The 17,438-nt window shown below is 44.8% G+C and overlaps 1 protein-coding gene across 2 annotated transcripts in view; it reads right to left on the bottom strand.

The window, feature by feature from the left end:
* Positions 1-17,438, bottom strand: part of PCNX2 (pecanex 2) — a 311,392-nt gene that overhangs the window by 33,856 nt on the left and 260,098 nt on the right. For both annotated transcript variants that reach the window (XM_070781873.1, XM_070781874.1), the window contains 2 exons: positions 11,218-11,451; positions 9,166-9,278 (listed from right to left, as the gene is read on the bottom strand). In XM_070781873.1, coding sequence (XP_070637974.1) covers positions 9,166-9,278; positions 11,218-11,451 — 347 coding nt within the window. The remainder of the gene's footprint in view (positions 1-9,165; positions 9,279-11,217; positions 11,452-17,438) is intronic.

Here is a 17,438-nt window from a genome sequence, read left to right on the forward strand (position 1 = left end):
TTCTCAAGATCGCTTTGGCTATTCGAGGTTTTTTGTATTTCCATACAAATTGTGAAATTATTTGTTCTAGCTCTGTGAAGAATACTGTTGGTAGCTTGATAGGGAGCCTATTATACAGAGTGAAGTAAGCCAGAAGGAAAAACATAAATACAGTATTCTAACGCATATATATGGAATTTAGAAAGATGGTAACAATAACCCTGTGTACGAGACAGCAAAAGAGACACTGATGTATAGAACAGTCTTATGGACTCTGTGGGAGAGGGAGAGGGTGGGAAGATTTGGGAGAATGACATTGTAACATGTAAAATATCATGTAAGAAACGAGTTGCCAGTCCAGGTTCGATGCACGATACTGGATGCTTGGGGCTAGTGCACTGGGACGACCCAGAGGGAGGGTATGGGGAGGGAGGAGGGAGGAGGGGTCAGGATGGGGAACACATGTATACCTGTGGTGGATTCATTTTGATATTTGGCAAAACTAATACAATTATGTAAAGTTTAAAAATAAAATAAAATTTAAAAAAAAATTAAAAAAAAAAAAAAAAACTCAACATTCAGAAAACTAAGATCATGGCATCTGGTCCCATCACTTCATGGCAAATAGATGGAGAAACAATGGAAACAATGACAGACTTTATTTTTTCGAGCTCCAACATCACTGCAGATGGTGACTGCTGCCATAAAATTAAAAGATGTTTGCTCTTTGGAAGAAAAGTTATGACCAACCTAGACAGCATATTCAAAAGCAGAGATATTACTTTGCCAACAAAGGTCCATCTAGTCAAAGCTATGGTTTTTCCAGTTGTCATGTATGGATGTGAGAGTTGGACTATAAAGAAAGCTGAATGCCCCATGAATCAATGCTTTTGAACTGTGGTGTTGGAGAAGACTCTTGAGAGTCACTTGGACTGAAAGGAGGTCCAACCAGTCCATCCTAAAGGAAATCAGTGCTGAATATTCATTGGAAGCTCTGATGCTGAAGCTGAAACTGCAATACCTTGGCCACCTGATGCGAAGAACTGACACATTGAAAAGACCCTGATGCTGGGAAAGATTGAAGGCAGGAGGAGAAGGGGACGACAGAGGATGAGATGGTTGGATGGCATCACCAACTCAATGGATATGAGTTTGAGTACACTCTGAGTTGAGTTGGTGATGGACGGGGAAGCCTGGAGTGGTGCAATCCATGGGGTCACAAAGAGTTGGACATGACTGAGTGACTGAACTGAACTGAACCCCAGTCTGTCAGATAAACCTCAGTCTTATCTGCAAGATGATCCAGTATGACATCTGGCCCTAATGTGGGGACTCATATCCAGTAGAAGATGGAGAAAGGAAACTAAGATGATGTATAGGATTCCTGAATAACACTGCTTTCCTCAGTCCACTCTGGGTGGGAGGGGTGGGGATATGGTTGATGTGACCTCAGACTGTGACAGTGACCTCTTGCCACAAGGTCATCTTTCAGGGCTCTCACCGTCTAGCACAGAACATCATCACTATTTCTCTGTCATTTTTCAAGCTCACATTTATCTTGACATGTTCTATCCTCTGTTGATGTCCAGTTGCTCAGCCATGTCCAACTCTTTGTGACCCCCTGGACTGCAGCACACCAGGTTTCCCTGTCCTTCACTGCTTCCTGGAGTTAGCTTAAACTCATGTCCACTGAGTCGATGATGCCATCCAACCATCACATCCTCTGCTGCCCCTTTCTCCTCCTGCCCTCTATCCTCTTAGAAGCCTATGTATTCCAAAAGCCAGTAAACTTTCTTCTTCAAGCAAACATGATGCTGCTGTAAAGTACAGCCACCTTCTCACTGTTATCTCTATAAACAGACATCAACCAGGATCTACTCATCCCCTCTAATTTACTGGAAGGCAGTCACCAAGCTGTCTTTTCGCCCCTGGGGTCACTGAAACTATTTTGCCTTCCTCCTAAAACATGCCTTTATATATGTATGCTTTTATTCAGCAGGAGACACAGTTCTACAAAGGAGAAAGGCCCCAAACTCCAAATTAAAACCATTATCAGCTTTTGGTTGTCACATCCTTATTAACTCATTCTATTTCCCTAAACATATGGATATTTTACTTGAAGACATTTTAGATACTTGTACTCTTTTGCTCACTTGCATTTGGTTTAAGCTGATTCTCAACTTACTCTTTCTCTCTAACTTTGCATGTACATGCTTTTATTCCTTGAGGATAGCCTGTCAAAGCTATGTCACTGTTGTGAAGTTAAAATATGTCCCCCAGAAACCCATCAAATGAGCAGAGCTTGTGACTGCTGCTAGGCTGCTGTGTAAGACTTACCTAGGGAATCAGTGTTCAAAAATCATCTTTTACTCCTTAACATTAAATATGTGGGAATGATATTGTTTGTTTGTTTGGTCTCAGAGAGTACACGTAAGAGTATACTCCTGAGTTAAAATTGTACGAGGATAAAGTATGTGCGCACACACACACACAGATCATGAGACACTCCTACTTTGAATATATAATAAAGCTATACTGAATGAAATATTAGCAAAGTGAATTCATCGTTGCATAAAAACAATGCATCATGACCAATCAGAGCTTATCTCAGAATTATAAGGATGTTTTAATGAAGAAATTTGTTAATATTACCAATTACATTAATATTAGTTTGGCTAAAACGTTTGCGCAGTTAGTGAATATATTGTTCAATAAAGCTCTTGGTGAAAATGAAAAATGTGTCTTGGTACTTAAATCTGAATAAACTTTTTGGCCCACCTGATAGATTTAAGAAGAATAATTTCATCTGAATGTAAGCCCTCAAACTTTCAAAGAATTCATCATCCTTTCCTGATAAAAAGTCTTAGCAATTGAGGAAGAGACAGAAATTCCTAACCTGATAAAAACTGTCTAATAGAAGCCTAAAACAAAGCTTAGTTTTTAATGCTAAAATTTGACATTTATGCCCATGAATGTCTGGATTAATGTGAGGATGCTGCGCTGAACAGAACAATGGCCCCTCAAACATGTCCATGTCCTACTCTCTGGAACCTGTGGATATGTTATCTTACAGGGCACAAGGAATTTTCCAGATATGATTAAATTGAGCACTTTAATTTAAAGGGGGAGATTTTCCTGGATTATCTGCGAGGACCCAGATAATCATAATCGTAAGGATCCTCATATGTAAAAGGGAGACATAGGTGAGACAGAGTTTGCTGGAGAGAGAGACTGGAAGATGCTACACAGATGGCTGGGAAGATGGAGGAAGGCGTGGTAAGGATGTAGGCAGCCTGTTGAGCAGGGGACGGATTCTTCCCGCAGAGCCTCCAGAAGGCACGAAGCTCTGCTGACACCTGGGTTTTAGCCTAGTGACACCTGTTTTGCACTTTCAACCTCCAGAACTGTAAGATCACCAGTTTATGTTGCTGTAAGCCACCTAATGTGTGGTAAGTTGTTACAGCAGCAATTGGAAACTAACACAGATGCCCACCTCCACTTGGAGGTCATAGCCAGTGTAACAAGAATTGCATTATGTCTATCGGAAAAGAAAAAGCAAAACTGTCATTATTTGCAGATATGTCTTTCCAGCAGAAAATCAAATAGGATTAATATAAATAATATTTTTTAAAGATTTTTAAAATGTGGTTCATTTTTAAAATTTTTATTGACTTTATTACAATATTGCTTCTGTTTCATGTTCTGGTCTTTCGGCTGTGAAGTATGTGGGATCTTAGTTCTCCAACCAGGGGTGGAATCTGCACTCTCTGAATTTTAAGGCGGTGTCTTAACCACTGGACCATCAGGAAAGTGCCACGGAAATAAGAGGCTTATAACAGAGTTCAGTGAGAGGTGCCCAGAATGAGACCAATATGAAAAAAGAAATAACGTTCCTGTAAACCAGCAAAAGCCATTAGAAAATGTGATAGGGACAAAAGGAGTCTATTCATGGTCACAATAAAACTATAAAATATTTAGGCTCAAATCTTCTAAGTATTACAAATCTCCATAAAATGATAAACTGCTACTGAGAGACATTTAAAAAACTGAGACAGTATATTATTGACTAATGTCCATTTACTTCTTAAGCTAATCTGTAAATGTAATACAATCTAAATCAAAATTCCAGCTGAGGTTTTTATAAAATGTGAGGTCTAATTTCACCTGAGAAGGGATGTCCCTGGTGGTCAGGTGGTTAAGACTCTGCACTCCCCACACAGGGGGCCTGGGTTTGATCCCTGGTTATGAAACTAGATCCTGCATGCTCCAACTAAGACCCAGCACAGCTAAATAACTACATAAATAAATACTTTAAAATAAAATAAATGTCACCTGAGAAGAAAATGAGGCATAGCAGCCCCACCATAAAGACAAGAGCACCTTGACAGAAAACATTTAACACATATTAATATCTTAATATGAGAATAGCTTCTAAAAACCAGCAAGTACCTCATAGAAATTAAAGAGCCTCTTGATGAGGGTGAAAGAGGAGAGTGAAAAAACCAGCTTAAAACTCAATATTTAAAAAACTAAGATCATGGCATCCAGTCCCATCACTTCTGACAAATAGAAAGGGAAAAGGTGGAAGTAGTGACCGATTTCCTCTTCTTGGGCTCTAAAATCACTGCAGATAGTGACTGCAGCTGTGAAATTAGAAAACGATTGTTTCTTGGCAGGAAAGCTATGACAAACTTAGACAGGATGTTAAAAAGCAAAGACATCACTTTGCCGACAAAGTCCATACAGGCAAGGCTGTGGATTTTCCAGTAGTCATGAACAGATGTGAGAGTTGAACCATACAGGAGGCTGAGCGCCAAAGAATTGATGCTTTTGAACTGTGGTGCTGGAGAAGACTCTTGAGAGTCCTTTGGACAGCTCAGAGATTGAACCAGCCAATCTTAAAGAAAATCAACCTAGAATACTCGTTGAAAGGATGGATGCTGAAGCTGAAGCTCCAATTCTTTGGCCACCTGATGCAAAGAGCTGACTCACTGGAAAAGGCCCTGACGCTGGGGAAGATCTGAAGGCAGGAGAAGAGGGCAACATAGGATGAGATGGTTGGACGGCATCACCGATTCAATGGACATGAACTTGGGCAAACTCTGGAAGATGGTGAGGGACAGGGAGACCCAGCATGCTTCAGTCCACGGGGGTCACAGAGTCAGACACGACTTGGGGCTGAACAACAATAACGACCTCACAGAAGTGGATAGAACGTACACATGGGCAGGCACTTCACAGGAAAAAAATGACCAATAAATCCTTAAAAAGAGTCTTACCTTCATTATTAATTATGGACATGCAAATTCAGATAAGAATGAGATGATTTTTTTTTTTTACCCATTAGGCTAGACAAATTAAAAAAGATTAACTATTTAAGTTATGGCAAAATATTCATGGTGAGGATAGAAATTGGGGCAGTTTTGGAAAGCAGTTTGACTATATCCATAGAAATTTATGTTTAAAAAAATTTTTGAGCTCTGAAACCATTTTTTACAAGCAAAACCATTTCTTGAATGAACTCTAGCTCAGGGAAAAGTAGAGCACGGTTGTTTGGTTGGAGTGGAGGTGGGGACCCTGCTCCAAGCTCCCGCTCATTCTGTGCCCCTCCCCGGCCCCCACAATACCTCCACATACATCAGAACCTCGTGGACTTAGACTCCAACCCCCAGCCCAGGGCAGCGTCTAACATATATCTTTAGTACGTCAAGGACCGAAATGAAAATGCATTGTAGGATTTTATTACAGTATGGGACCGCTCAGTGGAGTGAATCGGCCTCAGATAATCAAATCTTTCCCTAGAATACCAAAAGTATTACTCCCAGACTTATCTCATCACTGTGTTTGGAACAAGCAGAGCTGACATGGAGTATGAGAAGCTTTTTGAAACAAAGAAAAATTCCATCAAAACAAGGTTGACAAAGCAGCTGCTAGGCATGGTGCTCAATCAAGGAAAAAATAAATAAAGCAGACCAAGCAAGAAACACCTGGATCAGAAATATTGGAACAAGCCACACAAACAAGATCAAAGAAGTGAAAATACATTGGATGGGAATGGAAAAAGTGAAATTGCTGAAGCGTTTTATTTGCAATTTGTAAAGAAAATTTTATTTATTTATTTTTTAATCATCATCAATTAATTTGTTGAGGATTATAATGGAAAGTCATATCTTTCTTTTTTTTTAATTTTATTTTATTTTTAAACTTTACATAATTGTATTAGTTTTGCCAAATATCAAAATGAATCCGCCACTTCCATCGATCCAAAAAATGATGCTTGGGTGCTATGAATGTATGAAGACTCATTTTATGATATAGAGCCTTGAATCTTCTGAAGCCCTTCTCGAAGAGTACTTCCTATTTACAATATTTATAGTAGGTTGTTTTACAAAGCTCACGAAGGGGCCTTCTGATAGACTCTCAATCTTTGAATTCAGTCCCAGATGACCACAAAGGGAATTGCCTGCATCTAGTATGAGAAATGGCAACCCACTCCAGTGTTCTTGCCTGGAGAATCCCAGGGACAGAGGAGCCTGGTGGGCTGCCGTCTACGGGGTCGCACAGAGTCGGACACGACTGAAGCGACTTAGCAGCAGCAGCAGCAGCAGTATGAGGCTCCCCAGGTGGAGCTAGTGGTAAAGAACCCACCTGCCAGTGCAGGATGCATAAGAGATGTGAGTTCCATCCCTGGGTCAGGAAGATCCCCTGGAGGAGGGCATGGCAACCCACCCCAGAGTTCTTGCCTGGAGAATCCCATGGACAGAGGAGCCTCTTGGGCTACAGTTCATAGGGCTGGATATGATGGAAGCAACTTAGCACAGCACACAGTAGGAGGCTGTCAGGTAGGAGGGAAGAGAGGGGGTAGAAGCAGGCCAGTTCTCCCCCAGAGTATTTTCTAGAACAGGCCAACACAATAATCAGTGAGCACTTCTCCCCTATGAAGAAATCTGTAAAATTCTGAGGTGTGGGTGCTGAAAGACTAGTTGTCTTGAATCCTAACAGCCTCAGTTCTCACCTTTTCCTCTCCAGAGAAGGGTAAGGGCTTGCCAGCCACACCACTTCACCCCTTACCACTGCACTCACGTCTGGGATGACATCTGCCCATGACTCGCCACTGGGGATGACTCAGCTACCCGCTGCGGGAAGGGCATTCCGAAGTCCCCTCAGAATTGTTTATCCAATGGCCCCTCCTTGTGAGGATTGTTAACCAAGCACGTAAGTGGATTTTGCCCTTAAGAAGCTTGTCGTACCTAATAACCCCTGAATGCACTCAAGTAGAGTATCAAAAGGACCCCTTTGCAGAACACAGGTTCAGCAATACAACTCAGAAATCTTGAAGAAAGCCCAAGTAAAGGAGAAACCATTACATAGAAGAGCGCTTTCTTTTTAAGCTCCCTGGATCTGCATGATTCTCAGCTTTGGCTGCATGCTGATGCTCCCAGGAGACAATAAAATGTCCTGTTGAGTAGTCCACCTGCAGGGGTCCTGACATGATGGCTCTGCCCTGTGGTAGGGCTCGGGCATCAGGATATTTATAAGACCCTGGGAGACTAGTGTGCACCAATCAAGATGCCTTTAATGGACAGGGAGAATCCAGAACATCTAGCCCACAGTGCTAAATACCAAAGGGGCAGTCTGTGAAATGGCCACTGACTGGGATGATGAGAAGGTGACTGATGAAATTCACAAGAGCTGTTTCCCTGGAGAAGGAAATGGGGGGTGGGGGGGGGGGTGCGGCGCGCAATGAGTACAACTTCATTTGTGATTCAAGTTCAAGGGCTTGTTTGTGAAGGCAAGACCTGAGGGGTAGAGGGTGAAGGAGGGTAAACCAGCCAGGAGAGAACTGAAAATTAAACTCAAAATAGTTTTGTTGTTTAAGAAGAGAAACCTGGGCTACTAACATGCAATGGGGCAAGATCCAGCAGAAAGAGAGTTTGAAAAAACAGGAGAAGCAACATCCAGTCATCAAAGCCCCACAGAGTCAGGGCAGAGTAGGCTCTGGACTAAAGCACAGAAGTAAGCATTTCCTTTTCTGGAAAAAAAAAATGGGTGGAGAACTAACATTTTTTTGAACATTAATTCTGCTGAATATCATAGGCACTTCATACATATGAAATGGAGTATCTCCTGCCATACTGGTGTTCAAGAAATGTCATAGCTATCCACAATTCCAGCCCTCCAAATATGAATTTCTGAGCCATGCTGACAAGCAGCACCACTTCCTACATGCGGAACTTGAGAAAGTCACAGTCATCAGCAGTTACAGCTCTCGCGGGGCTGGTGGTAAAGAATTCACCTGCCAATGCAGGAGACGTAAGAGACACAGGTTTGATTCCTGGGTTGGGAAGATTCCCTCCTTCAGGAGGAGAGCATGGCACCTCACTCTAGTATTCTTGCCTGGAGAATCCCATGGACAGAGGAGCCTGGTGGGCTACAGTCCATGGGCTCACAAAGAGTCAGACACAACTGAAGCGACTTAGCACGCCTGTACCCAAGTGTGAGCTGGTGAGCCCTAAAGGGAATTCAAGCAAGAGAAGAATACCTCTGTAAAATACCTCTATAAAAATGCAGGATGCTGGCCCCAGACAGCTGAGATGCATATGAAAGAAATGACTTTAATAATCCCAGACTCTTGCATCTTCCCGTACATAGAAGAGCACTAAATTCCTTAATATGATATCTGGTTTTCCTTACTTAACAATAATCTTTGATGTTCAGGCTACCGGCCCCCTTTGTTGCCAACTTGTATAAAGCCTGACTCCCTCTTCTGCCTCCTCAGAGCAGCTTCTCAGGGCTGCTGAGATGCCATCCCCTGGGCCCAGTGTCCTAAACATTCCCACCAAATAAAACATTTGCTACTTTCAGGTTATGACTGATTTTTCAGTTGACATATGCATGATTTCATTTAATCTCCCCCCAAAATTTGCAAAGATTCTTGTAACATAGAAGGTCCTATGCTTAGAATTCCAGGGTTTTGACTGTTCCTTATTAATACCATTTCCACATTTAATTCCCTAAAAGATCACCATGATCAAAAAGTCTTCTCACAGGTCCAACATGATTTATTAGAGAGAGAATGCTCTGGAAGAAGTTGAGGCAGTCCAACTTTAAAGGAAATGATGGACAAAAGTCTGTCCAGCACATAAAATGCCAACTGGTGTCTGTGCCAACTGTCTCCCCGGGTACCTGAGGGCCATGTTGTGAGCCGCGGTGCCCAGAGCTCTCCTCCCCAGGATGCAGAGCGCGAAGGACAGAGTCACCAGAGGAGAGTCCTCGTCACTTTCTAGGGGCTTCGAGGGCTGGAAGAGCAAAGACGTTCATTCAGCTTTCATGTGGGGTCCGGCATGCACTTACACAGAACCACACATGCAGAGGTTTTCCACGAGGCAGCCACCATGATCACCTGGGTCCCCCCACAGTGACCCAAAGGATGGTAAACTCTGCTTCCTGAGGCAGTTTCTCTGGAGCTTGGACACAAAAACAAATTTAAATGGGGAAGTTACTTTAGGGAAATAAAGGGGCTAACATGTGGCTTGACAGCCTAGTTTCCTGGAATTGTGAATACGCCACCTTGGATCAGGAAGATGGTCAGAGCTCGCAATCAAATGAAAGTAAAAGTCACTCAGTCATGTCTGACTCTTCGTGACCCCATCCACTGTAGCCCACCAGGCTTCTCTAGGCATGGGATTCTCCAGGCAAGAATATTGGAGGAGTTGGCCATTCCCTTCTACAGGGGATCTTCCTGACCGAGGGATCAAACCCATGTCCCCTGCATTGCAAGCAGATTCTTTACTGTCTGAGCCACCAAATGAATTTGCATCTTGTCCAAGGCCCACCTTAACCTTATCCAATGCCCACCTTAACCCTGTCCAATGCAGGGTGACAGGTGCATCAGCAGAAATAGAAGTATAGGAATCAAGTGCAAATGAGGGTTTTCTGTTCCCTCTATAATGAGGAGCCCACTGAACTGACCATAAGTCCACAATCAACAATTAAATGAAGTGGTTCATCCAAGCTTAAGAAGAGGAGCAGGGGAAGATGCAGAAGGAACTTAAAAGTTAAAATATCTTTTGCAAGCAAGCAAGATAATTTCATTTTTATGAGCTAGCTGAGGAAAGAAGAGTGCCCTCACTGTGGGGTTAGCCAGGATCAGCAATAGACTCTTTACTATTTCAGCCACCAGTGGAGGCTCTGCATGGGTTAAAATCTCAGCACACATTCTCCCGGCTGCGTCTGGAGGACCGACTCTGCCACCGACTCTCTCCCACCTGCTTTCAATCACTCATGAAAGGCCAAGGACCTGGGCTAGTGTCCTAATTTGGCTTACCAGTTCACATAGCACACTTCCTCAGCTGCTGAGAAGGCAGTTTTCAACTTGGATCTACCATCTCCTTCAACAACACATCATGAGAAGCTTTCCAAATCCTGAGAAGCAGAGATAACAAACTCCTTCCACTGGCCTCTCTCCCCTTTCTGCTCCTGCCTGCTTCCTTGTCTTCCTTTTATAAGATGTCATTTTCCTTGCTTTCATTTCTAAAAGGCTGTATTCATCTTCGGAAGCATCCTCAGCATGTGAGCAACAGTGCACAGACATACAGACAAAACTACTAAAGGAGCTTGGACCAACCTGATTGCTAAACAGAATGGGCTTGTCTGCAATTCACTAGGTTTAGTAAATCCTCTGCATTTCAGCCCATATATACTCTGTTCAGAAATCTCAAAAAGAAACTCTAAACAAAGAAGTGTCCAGAGTTTTAAAGCCATGATCGAGGCTTAACACTGTACCAACTCTGAGCACAGTAGAAAGGAAAATGTACTTTCAAGGTGCCTTTCTTGGAGACATGATATATGAATTTTTCCATTTCATTTTGTTTAACTGCTAAATAAACATTTGTTCAAATACTGGTGTCCTTTCTCTGCTCTATTTCGTTATAGTCTACCAGGGCTTCCTTGGTGGCTCAGATGGTAAAGAATCTGCCAGCAATGCAAGAGACCTGGGTTTGGGATCCCTGGGTTGGGAAGATCCCCTGGAGAAGGAAATGGCTATCCACTCCAGTATTTTCGCTTGGAGGATCCCATGGACGAAGGGGCCTGGCAGGCTATAGTCCATGGGGTTGCAAAGAGTCGGACACAATTGAGTGACTCACACACACAGAGTATAAGAAAGAGACGGTCTTTACAAGGCTCCTTGTTTCTTAACTTACATTCAAGTCCTCCAGCCCCACCTCCCTTACCTACCTCTTGCCTTTTCTGGGCACAGTATTGAATCCACTCCAGATAAACGTTGCAGTAGCTGGCTCGCGTGATTCCCTGGAGACATGGGACGTAGTCATCATCAATGTTCATGTTGAACATTGCAAGGTCACGCTCAATGTAATGCCACTTGGCAAAGGGCTGCAGGGTCTTCAGAAGTGATTCGTTTTTGATCCAGGAGAACAGTTTGGGGGATGTCACCATATAGTATATTATACTCTGCCGAGAGAAAGAAAGGTTTTGAGCCCAAAGCCTGAAAGACTTAAAATTTCATCTCCTAAAGTAAATCACTGTCAGGGACGAATGACACGTGAAATCCCCATGTGCGGTATCATTTGTATTTCCTGCTAGGTTTAATGCACCCACTGGAGCCATTCTAAAATGCTCCCTCTTGGTCACTGGAGGGAAGAGGGAAGTGAGAAGAGCAGAATGCTAGCGGAATCTCAATGCTAGCTAGAACGGGATCTCAGCGGTAAGAAAGAATGGCAGTCAGGGAAAGCGCCATCCTTTCTGAGAAATGCAAACAAAAGCACTGTGGTTCCTCTGGGTTTCCTGGAGGCCTGGCTGGGCTGATGCTGCTGGAAGAAATCAGGGTAGGTCCTCGTCCAGGGCCTCAGACCAAGAGTGTGTCATGAGCTAAAGCAACATGGTTCTTATGGAAAGTACTTATGATGTACAGTTGTTCAGACACACACACTCACACACACACACACACACACACACACACACACACACACACGCACGCACAACGTAATCCTGGGTACCCAGACAGTGGACATCTGAGATGTCTTCAAAAATAACCCCAAGTCTCCTCTTCCATCAGACACTCCACTTACGAGTCCAACTGGGGAAAATACCACCCTCAGCTTTATGATTCTGAGCTACAGATTTTTTGAAAGCCATCTTGTAGTTTTCGAATGAGTTCGTCATTCAAGAAGGCTAGCATCCAGCCTGGAGAAGTAAACATATGACAGAGAAAAACACAACCTAAGTCCGCTATGGGCATGTCGGGAATAGACAGGAGTATCTGTGGATGAGTCCTTGCCAACTTCACTTTTCCTTCATTATCACAGGAAGAGGCACATGGCTGGTGTCACTGGGGCTAAGACGGACCAGGGAACACAGTTAGCATCCTATCTGCGAATTGAGAGTGATGAGGAGGGGGAGGGGCAGCCTTCTATGCAAGGAGGCAGTGATTAGAGCTCCTATAAAATCAAACATTTCATTGATGGACTCGTCTGATTATCAAAGGCATTCTTACCAGACGAGAAGACAGAAAGTAACACACATGGGGTGGACATGAACAGGGCTTAGGCAACGGGAATCTATGGAGGTGAGGGGCCTTTCCTAGCCCCCCAGCTCTCCTCCTCTTCTTCTCTTTGGTTGGGACGTGAAACCCACAGTGCCGAGGTTGGAGGTTGCCGAGGTGTCTGATTTCAGGTTACTGCAGGGGGTTGAACAGCTGTGTGGACAGACACACGTGGTCTCTGGATTTGAGCAAAACCACAGCAGATGCCTGACTCAGCTTCTCTCTGCTGTTAGGACTGAGGGCAGCCCACTCATTGCAGAAGTTTCATCTGTGGCTCATGGTGTGTGGTCCTCTCTCCTTCTTTGGGGCACGATCTCTATTAGGCTCCATCATCCACCTGACCCCCAATTGAGGAAGCAAGAAACACGAAGTCTGCAGAGAGTAAGTGGAGTTCACACGTTTCCCTGACCTCTGCAACCCTGCTGGCCTTAGAAAACCCCTTCAATGGAAGGAAGGAGGGAGAGAAGGAGGGAAGGAGAAAGGAAATGAGGAAGAGGCCAGGGGAAGCTGAAAGCAGACATGCAAAAGAAAGACGTGCTTAATCATGGCCACTTTTCATCACTGTTTTGAGGTTTAAAATGAGATGATGCATCTGAAGCACTTAGCACTTGGCCTGGCGCATGGGATGTGTGCAAAAATCACATCCTCATCATATCTTTGGCATCTCTGACTTACCTACCCAGCAAGCTTCAGGCTCAGGTTGGGGAGCAGAGCCCAGGAGAGGTTTGGAGCAGGGGATCAGGAGGTAGGAGACAGCCAAGCCTCCCATGGTCACCAGAGTACACATCTGATATTCAAATACATGAATCAAGAATCTGGAGGGTTTCCTATTGCCCACCAGCTGGCAGGACCACTTAAAGCTGCTAAGTGTTCCATCCAAAGTTGCAAGCCAAAAAGGAAACGGACTGTAACCAAAGGCATGGCTTCTCAGCTGACAATTATGAAGGGAAGAGAGAAATTTGGTCTGTCTAAACATCTGGCACGAGCAAACATCTGGTCTAGTTTTCCCTCAATATGTACTAATCATGTGTACCAGAGAGAAATAACAAACAAAAAAAATGGAAAGCGGAACATTAACCTTTTCATTCATTTCTAGGGAGGAAAGAAAATAACCCCTTCACCCATGAGGTCAGAGTAGTTAATGAGGACTTTGAATCCCAGGGATTCAAACTCGTTTCTCTAGTTCTGGCAAAATCTTACAGTGTTGGCTTCTGAGTGGGCTTCCCAGCACTGGGCTTTCCCATGTGGGAGGGGAGACAGTACCATGTCCTTTCCCTGTGGGAAAACAGAACTACTTGAACTGGCTGCAAACTGTACTCCGGCTCCCTTTATTTAGGCAGAGATGCTGTCAATGAACAGTGTGAAATCCTTCAGAATCTATTGGGATGAAACGGATCCCATAATAGGCAAAGCTAAGTCAGGATGGTGACATGAATTGATGGCGTACAAACTGATCCAAATTGAAAGCAAGGACTTCCTCTGAATTAGGGCTTCCTTGGTGGTTCAGATGGTAAAGAATCTGCCTGCAATGCAGGAGACCCAGGTTCCATCCTTGGCTCAGGAAGATCCCATGGAGAAGGGAATGACTACCCACACCAGTATTCTTGCTAGGAGAATTCCACGGACAGAGGAGCCTGGCGGGCTGTAGTCCCTGGGGTCACAAAGAGTCGGTCACGACTGAGTGACTAACACACACACACACACCTCTGAATTAATTTGCGATATCTGGTTCCTCCAGCAGGGACCCTCCTGGTTTCTCATTTTAATTGTAGATCAGCATATTCTCTCAGACAGTTCATCCCAGGAAGAGAACCTGGCAGGCAGTCCAACATGCTGGGGTGTTGGGCTGATGTTGGCCTTATCATCTGCAGGGCAGGGGATAAGCACATCTCCTTTCTAAGAGTTGGGCAGAAACAATGGTGGCCGAGAAACCAGGCCCTCATTTTCCAGCAGAAATCTCATTTCTTGCTGGTCAAGAGGGTTTGAAACACTAATGAATGGAAGAGAGATGGAGGAGGCACCTGGGAAAACCTCCAGTCATCAGGAAGGAAATGATTTCAAATATATTCATAGAGGGGGGTGGAGAACTGACCCAGTTTATTAGGAGATTAAAAAAAAATCCTTTTGTGTAAAGGAATTATTCCAAGTTTTTCTTCCTGTCCAGTGAAAAATAAAAAGAATGAAACCAAACCCTTGAAACTTGAACCAATTCAGGGCTACAAAGGCAACTGGCAATTTTGTTTGCAGAGGAGTCGAGGTCAAAGAAGAAAGTATGCCATTTGTTTCTTACCCTAAACTGCTGCTTCTCCTGTCCTAATAGCCACTCAGCACTTCTGAAATTTCCTTTAACTAACTGTACCAGGGAGGTGAGCACGGTTTCTGAGCTGCCCATCCCCAAAGGGCAAGAAGGCACCGAGGGTGATGTCTGGAGAAAGTCTCACCTGAACAGGCTTTCTTGGTGCTGATGTGATTACCAGGAGGTACTGGTATGAGCTCCACCTGCCACCAATCTCAGTGTCTCCTGAGGGCTGACCAAGAGTTACAAAACATCTCTTCTACTGAGCACAAACATCTGTAGTTGCATATCAAATCACATCAGTTCAGTTCAGTTGCTCATTCATGTCTGACTCTTAGTAATCCCATGGACTGCAGCATACCAGGCATCCTTGTCCTTCACCATCTCCCAGAGCTTGCTCAGACTCATGTCAATCGAGTTGGTGATGCCATCCAACCATCTCATCCTCTGTCATCCCCTTCTACTCCTGCCTTCAATCTTTCCCAGCATGAGGGTCTTTTCTAATGAGTCAGCTATTCACATCAGGTGACCAAAGTATTAGAGCTTCAGCTTCAGCATCAGTCCTTCCAGCATCAGTCCTGTTCAGGACTTATTTCCTTTAGGATTAATTGGTTTGATAGCCTTGCAGTCCAAGGGATTCTCAAGAGTCTTCTCCAACACTATAGTTCAAAAGCATCAATTCTTCAGAGCTCAGCTTTCTTTATGGTCCAAATCTCACATCCGTACATGATGACAGGAAAAAAACATAGCTTTGACTATACAGACCATTTTCGGCAAAGGAATGTCTCTGCTTTTTAGTATGCTGTCTAGGTTGGTCATAGCTTTTCTTCCATGAAGCAGGTGTCTTTTAATTTCATGGCTGCAGTCACAATCTGCAGTGATTTTGGAGTGCCCCAAAATAAAGTCTGTCACTGTTTCCATTGTTAACCCATCTATTTGCCATGAAGTGATGGGACTGAATGCCATGATCTTAGTTTTTTGAATGTTGAGTTTTAAGCCAACTTTTTCACTCTCCTCTTTCACTTTCATCAAGGGGCTCTTTAGTTCCTCTTTGCTTTCTGCCATAAATCACCTAGGGAACGTATTTTAAAAAATAGGTACTTCCCAGGCACACAGAATGGGAATTTCTGGTAGGACATGGCGATTGACAATCGCCTGGCTAGCTGAGGGAGCCTGAGGTTACAAATCTGCCCCTGACTGCTGTCCTGCCAGGTCATAAACCATGCCCTGTGCCCCTCTCCTGCCCGCCCAAAGCTCTCATGTCAGCATCACTGCTTGCATGTATGAAACAGAATCAAGGGACTGTCTCCACAAGCCCACTATTATCTAGCAGGTGCTGGGGGCCTCCCTCAGCCCTCTACCATTCGCACATTATCTTGGATTTGTTTTTCAGTTTGCAAATTGTCATTTTAGAAAATGTACAGGGAATTGGGAGCCACATTTCCAGGAGTTAGGAGAGGAGGACTGTGAAGGGAGAGACACATCAAAAGGCAGGTCCTAGCATGGAGCCCCCAGGCTTCTGGAAAAGCCAAGCAGGTGGACCAAGATGGGGCTCCTCAGCCCTTTGCTCTCACTCACTCACAGAGGCCTGCTGGCCCCATGATGTGGGCCTGGTCTGTCTGGTCCACGGAGAGGCTGTTTATGAGGAGCTCCACGTTCACAGGGCTTCCCTGATGGCTCAGCGGTAAAGAATCTGCCTGCAATGCAGGAGACACAGAAGATGTGGGTTCGATCCCTGGGTCAAGAAGATGCCCTGGAGGAAGGCATGGCAACCCACTCCAGTATACTTGCCTGGAGAATCCCATGGACTGAGGAGCTTGGTGGGCTACAGTCCACAGTGTCTCAAGGAGTCGGACACGACTGAGTGATCGAACACGCACATATGCTGGGTTCACAGAGATGAGGCTCAGTCCTGGACTCCATCCTCACCACCAATGCCCGGGGCAGACCCCTCAGACCCCTGTCTACACGTGGGTCTCATCTCTCCCTACTGGATGGCCAGGGCTCTGGATTCCACATTACCTGGAACCGTCTTTGTTCATTCCAAAACCATGGGCTCCTCCAGCGGTAAGTCATCACAGGAAGGCCTGAGGATCCACAGAGCAGGCAGGGGTGTGTCTCCTGGGCTCATGGAGTTACCAGAAGGGAAGGGGAAAGGGTTTCAGAGGAGGTGGGGATGAATGTCAGCCTGGGCCCCAAGGCAGACTGTAAGAGGAGCTGGCATGTGAGCTCAGTTTGGACTAGACACTGTGAGTACTGGGGGGGCACAGGGAGGAGTGTTGGGCTGCAGCCATGCAAGGGTTGGGGGAGGGGAGGGTGCACAGGCAAAGAAAAGGGGTGGGGTGCAAAGCCTAGTCAGAAATCACAGCAGATGGCTCTGGGTGGCAGACAAATAGTCTTGCGCTATTCTCCCCGTCTTTTTTATGGATCGCAGTTCAGCAGTGAGTTGTGTTTCCTGGTGTGCTCATGAGGGGAGGTGAGCCCAAGGTCCTTCTACTCTGCCATCTTGAATCGCCCCCTCTGTCTTGCCCTCCTCTTGAGGCACTGTGGGGAGAGAGCAAATTAGCCAAGGTGGCGTGCTCAGGCTCTCTCACCCCACGT

This window comes from Bos indicus, chromosome 28 (genome assembly GCF_029378745.1).
Source record: "Bos indicus isolate NIAB-ARS_2022 breed Sahiwal x Tharparkar chromosome 28, NIAB-ARS_B.indTharparkar_mat_pri_1.0, whole genome shotgun sequence".
Taxonomy (NCBI): domain Eukaryota; kingdom Metazoa; phylum Chordata; class Mammalia; order Artiodactyla; family Bovidae; genus Bos; species Bos indicus.